Raw genomic sequence first — 5,313 nt, 5'->3', positions numbered from 1 at the left:
TTTTATCATTCAAATCCACAAACTTCAGCAGGAACTTGAAGCTACGCCTGAGAGATACTCCATAATAACAAGGGAGTAGTGAAGGGCAAAGGCAGAGCTTAATTTCAAGAGCTTTCAGATTAACAAACACTTTCATGAGGGCAGGGATTGCTGCTTGTGGAATGTGGTAATGTGATTTCCAGCATGGGAGATACTGACCAGCCTCACCCGGATACGAGAATCTAAGGAAGACTGTGTCAACTTTGGTGACAAGGCATTGCAAGCGCTTGCAAACTGACAAGCAACGAATAAGGGTTTTGGCATCTTTAGTTCTTTTCAGGATGTTTACAATCAATTCTTGCGGTAATTGAAAGAATCTGTCAGAGACATCTGAAATACAGTCTTTCTTGGTCAATTTGGATACAGACATTTCTTTCCAAAAGATGGGATTCAAAGGTTTCTCCTGAAATTAAAGAGGACGCAGTTTTAGTATAAGTTAAATATGGTTGGCAAGGCATCAATAATCTCACCTGCAAAACAAATCATAATCTTACAAGGATTTTCCGAAAAACAATGAATTAAGCAATGATGACCGACTACAACATTAATTGTTTCAAGATTTTTTCTCATAAAGATTATAAGTTTCAGAATTACTTTTCACTCAAAAATCAAGACTAGATACACTTGACTTCACCAATCAACAAAATAAAAAAATGAAAGAATCAGCTGTAGGAAAAAGGATTGAAACCCTAGTTTGAATTGAAAATGCAAAACCTAACCAGAGACTGAGAATGACAGAATTAAAAAGTTGCTGCCTCCACCTTCAAGTATAACACCTAGATCTCACTCTTCTCAGGTTCCTCAAGTATCAGTTTAGAGTTGAACTCACACTCAAACGATTGAGTGATCAATCTTTGTGCTCTGAAATTAGGATTTTTGAGGGAAGATATCAAAGCATCGGTAAGTTCGAAGCAGAATGAGGACAGAACCAAACAGAAAAAAGAAATGAAATTGCTCATATGGAAGTTAATCTGCACCTACTACCTGCCATAAAAACATGCAAGAACACACATGTGACAAGCACATGTATCATTTGGTTATACAGTTAAATATAATTAGTCTCTAATTTAGCAAAACTATTAATTATTCTATACTGTCCCTAGATTTTTCAAATTATTGTAATCTAGTTCTTCCATCAATTTCATGTTTTATTACTCAAAGTTTGTTTTCAACTAATTTTTGACTTTGAGTCTTGATTCAAAAGTTATTTTTCACAAATAACTTATGACAGTAATGAGTTTATGTTACAAACAGGTTTGTTAAAAAAACAAATACTTGAAACAACTTTTTTGAAGAGGAAAGTTAGAATTAATAAGTTACAAGTTGAAAATTTGATTAATACAAAATCTTTATTCAATTTTGTAACAACCTTTTGATTCAAGTCAAAAGTTATTATTAACCAAACATATTTATAGCTTTTCTTTTGAGTCAAAAAGTTAAAAGAAAAAAAAAACAATCAATTTGCAAAAATCATGCATTTTCTCCTAAAAACACTAATACGCTCGCTTATCAGTTATGCTATTCAGCTATGCAGATTTAGAAGCAAGTAGATACAGAAGCAGCACGTAATGCCCAATAGAATTGGGATCTTCTACTCTTTAATTTGTAAAAATCATTCCTGTAAATCTAGCACATAATCCTGTGTGTATACATTGGTTTCGATCACTGAGAAACCAGGTGTTTTATTCATGTTGGAAGTCACTATCTTTCACCCCTTTTCAATTTAATGACAAACATCACAGTTTTGTAATTCACTGTCAAAGACTCAAAGATGTGACAAGGCTCCTCTCCATTTAATTAAAGATGTTCTAAATGAGAGTTAAGGCTTTCAAGTCTGTTGTTCGAGCCAATTTGGAATTTTATGAAGTAGCTAATGATGATCAAGAAAGAAAATTGATAGAAAAAGAAAGAAAGAAGAAAAGCAACATGTCTGCAAAAGAGTAACAAAAGGAAGCCTGACTGACTTCTCTTGAGAATTCTACAATCAATTAATCAACTATCTGCACCCTGTTTCATCTTGAGCATGATAAAGTGTATCAAGAGGGCAGGCAGAGCAATAAACAAAGCATAGCATAAATAATATTATACAAGACACAATCAAAACCATCAGCCGTAACATCACAATACATTAAAAGGCCAGAATAATCAACAATGCTTCTCTAACCACCATAAATTATTCCTGATTTTTAGCTTACGCTTGTCAGTTTTCCCCTATAGAGATAAATTATTCAGATTTTTAGGTTTGATTATCAGTTATGCTGTTCAGCTATGCATACTCTGAGGCAATCGATATGGAAGCAGATTGTGAATGTAATGCTCAGTAGGATTAGTATTTTCTCCTTTAAATCTGAATAAAAAGTTCATAAAATTGTGGCACATGATACCTGTGCGTATATTGTTAGTTTAGTTCAAATGAGACACAGAGTTCTCTGTTAAAGTTGCATGCTACTCACATCAGATGTTACTATCTTTCCCACCTTTTCAATTTATTACACCTGCATCCTTGAACTAAAAAAATCACGCTTACATGTTCAATTAAGGAAACAACAACTTCACAGCGCAGTCCATTACATTTCCATCCTCAAATTAAAATCATGCACATTTGTAACAATTCAAGATATACTATTTAACTAAAGAATTATTTTCTAACTTTAGACAGTAAAGCAAACCCTAGAACTTACCATTGTACCCAAGTTACTACTGTCAGAAGAAATCTGCATTTTCATTGTTTCTCATCTTTGTCGTCCTCGTCAAAAGCCCCAGCAACTCCTTCACATCTCTCTCCTTTACATTCAATTTATTCACATTGCATCTCTCTCCTTTCCATTTATGAACAAGCCACAACTCCTCTCCAAGCTGATGCTTATTTTCCTCATGATTCTTACGCCAATAAACCAGATTCTGCAGATTCTTAGGCCAGCTCTTGTTCACTCTTGTATTAAAAATAAAAAATAAAAGGCATGGCCAGCTGTTTAGAATCCACAAACACCTTCCCTTCTTCTGATCAATACCCCACCTTACCTTCTGAACTATGTCCCTGTATCCCAGCACTCAAAATCACTGCGCTACTCAGAGTTTTAGGCTGGTGACATAATATTACAACAGAAATGGATAACATCAGAGAATTATCAATCTTTTCCAGATAGAACCTGTTACATTCATGGGATAACATCCCTTCATCATCACGTGACAAAGATCCAGTCTCAAAATCCATACATAAATGAGAGGATTTTATTGTTCATGCCCTCTTCCATCAGCTTGCTGCGAAAGCATGTCCATGATGCACTCCATAACAAGAAATTAGTGAAGGGAAAGGGCAAAGCTTAATTTTAAGAGATTTCATATTACCAAACACTTTCATGAGGGCAGTGAATGCCGATTGTGGAACGTGGTAATGTGATTTCCAGCATGGGAGATACTCACTAGCCTCACCTGAATACAAGAACCTATCTAAGATAGTGTCAGCTTTGGAGACAAGTCATTGCAAGTGCTAGCAAACTGTGGGGCAACAAATACAAGTTTTAAGGTCTCTTGTTTTTTCAGGACGATTACAATCACTTCATCAGGTAATTCAATGAATCTGCATGAGACATCTGATTGAAACTTTTGTGTGGTGATCTTATTAGTTATAATTTTATGATGCTTGTACTTGTTATTATTTTATGTTTTTTTTATTTGTATTGGATTTTAACAATGAAAGTTGGGGGATTGAATGATAACAATAAATATGGATTTGTTTTGAAATTATTATATTGCATTTTTAACCATATTAGATCTGACCTTTGAATTGGTGCAAATATCTTACTCATATGTTATTGATTGATTTTATTATTAAATATATTTAGAGAAATAATTTAATAATTGAGTAAATTATATTATAATTATATTATCTTCTTAGCAGTAGCAATGGATTATTTTTTTTCTTTACAATAATCAATTTTTTTTTAACGTCATTTTGATGAAGATAAATTACCATTTCAAGTTAATTAAAAATAATAATACTTGTTATAAACTAAAATGAAAACAATAATTTCTATTTATTAAGAATAAAATAAAAATCTCTACATTTTACTTTACAATATCTCTCATCAACCAAATAAAATATATAAAAATTTGCTTTGTTATAAATATTAATTTCATATGATTTTTAATCTTTTAGGTGAGTTTTTTTTTCTTTTTTCAGACCAGTTTTCAATATAAATTCGACCCGTCCGAGTCGAGTTTGTTTTCTATGCAGAGTCAATAATAAAACGGTATCTAAACACATCATTTACTTCGACAGAAGTCACAAGTTCCATGGGTGCTTCAACTATCAAACAGATGCTTATGTGTAAGCAAGCATGTCCACAGCGCACACCTTTTAAAGCCCTATCAACTGCCACCAAAAATGGTGACTTTCTTCCTTATCCAGCATCCTATCCTGCCTAGTTTCTTCAAGAAATGGGAAAATCCAAGAAGACCCAGCATAAAGATCAAGACTTGACGCCAAGAAGATCTGCTAGATTGGCAGACAAGTTCAAGAAACTACCAGAAGAGTTAATCCTTAAAATCCTGTCCAAAATCCGACAAGACCCCAAAACTCTCATACGCTGTTCCTCTGTTTCCAAGAACTTGCATTCTCTCATCTCCAAATTTGACAGTATCTCCCTCAGATTATCGTATCCTGATGAGGACTATGCTTCTCTTCCATGCTTCCATTCACATAACCACATCCCACAAGCGGTCGTTCCTGGTATCATAAGGGTTTTTTCAAATCTCAAGTTTCTTCAACTTAATATCTGTCCATGCCCTTCTCCGTCTTCTGAAGATGGAGAAATGTCCAGGTTGAAGTTCCTGCGTCATAATGATGACGATGATTATATGAACTGCGAAATAACAGTTGCTTTCGAAGTTGGGTTCTTGTCTGGGACTCGCACAAGCGGAGATTTACCTCTGAAATTGAGGCCCCAGATTGTGAATACTGGCGTGGTTGAAATGAATCTTCTCATTGTTAATACGATATTACAGCATTGCCCGAAAACGCTGAGGAGCTTGGTGATTTCGAGTGCGAAGATGCAGGGGTCTGGATCAAAAGGGGATGTTTTTGTTAGACAAGAAGTGATGGGAAAGTTGGCTGATGTGGTTTCAAGTTTGAGGGGTTATGAGAGTTGGGTTAAATGGCTTAATGACCCGAGCAATGTGGCTTTTTGGCTTAAGAATCCACTTAACGATGAGCATCGTTGTCTTAGAGAAATTATGTGGGCTGTTCGTCGTGTGGAATTGCCTTGGCCATGG

At 34.7% G+C, this 5,313-nt stretch overlaps 1 protein-coding gene across 2 annotated transcripts in view; it reads right to left on the bottom strand.

The window, feature by feature from the left end:
• The window catches only part of LOC105107368 (uncharacterized), an 8,234-nt gene extending 4,604 nt beyond the window's left edge, over positions 1 to 3,630 (bottom strand). For both annotated transcript variants that reach the window (XM_011001268.1, XM_011001267.1), the window contains exons 1-2: positions 2,721 to 3,630; positions 35 to 442 (exon numbers count right to left, since the gene is read on the bottom strand). In XM_011001268.1, the coding sequence (XP_010999570.1) occupies positions 35 to 442; positions 2,721 to 2,765 (453 nt within the window). In that variant the 5' untranslated portion in view covers positions 2,766 to 3,630. The remainder of the gene's footprint in view (positions 1 to 34; positions 443 to 2,720) is intronic.
• Between the last annotated feature and the right edge of the window lie 1,683 nt (positions 3,631 to 5,313).

This window comes from Populus euphratica, unplaced genomic scaffold (genome assembly GCF_000495115.2).
Source record: "Populus euphratica unplaced genomic scaffold, PopEup_1.0 scaffold157.1, whole genome shotgun sequence".
NCBI lineage: Eukaryota > Viridiplantae > Streptophyta > Magnoliopsida > Malpighiales > Salicaceae > Populus > Populus euphratica.
Note: the sequence above shows the minus strand (reverse complement) of the source record. Positions and strands in the feature narration are given on the sequence as shown.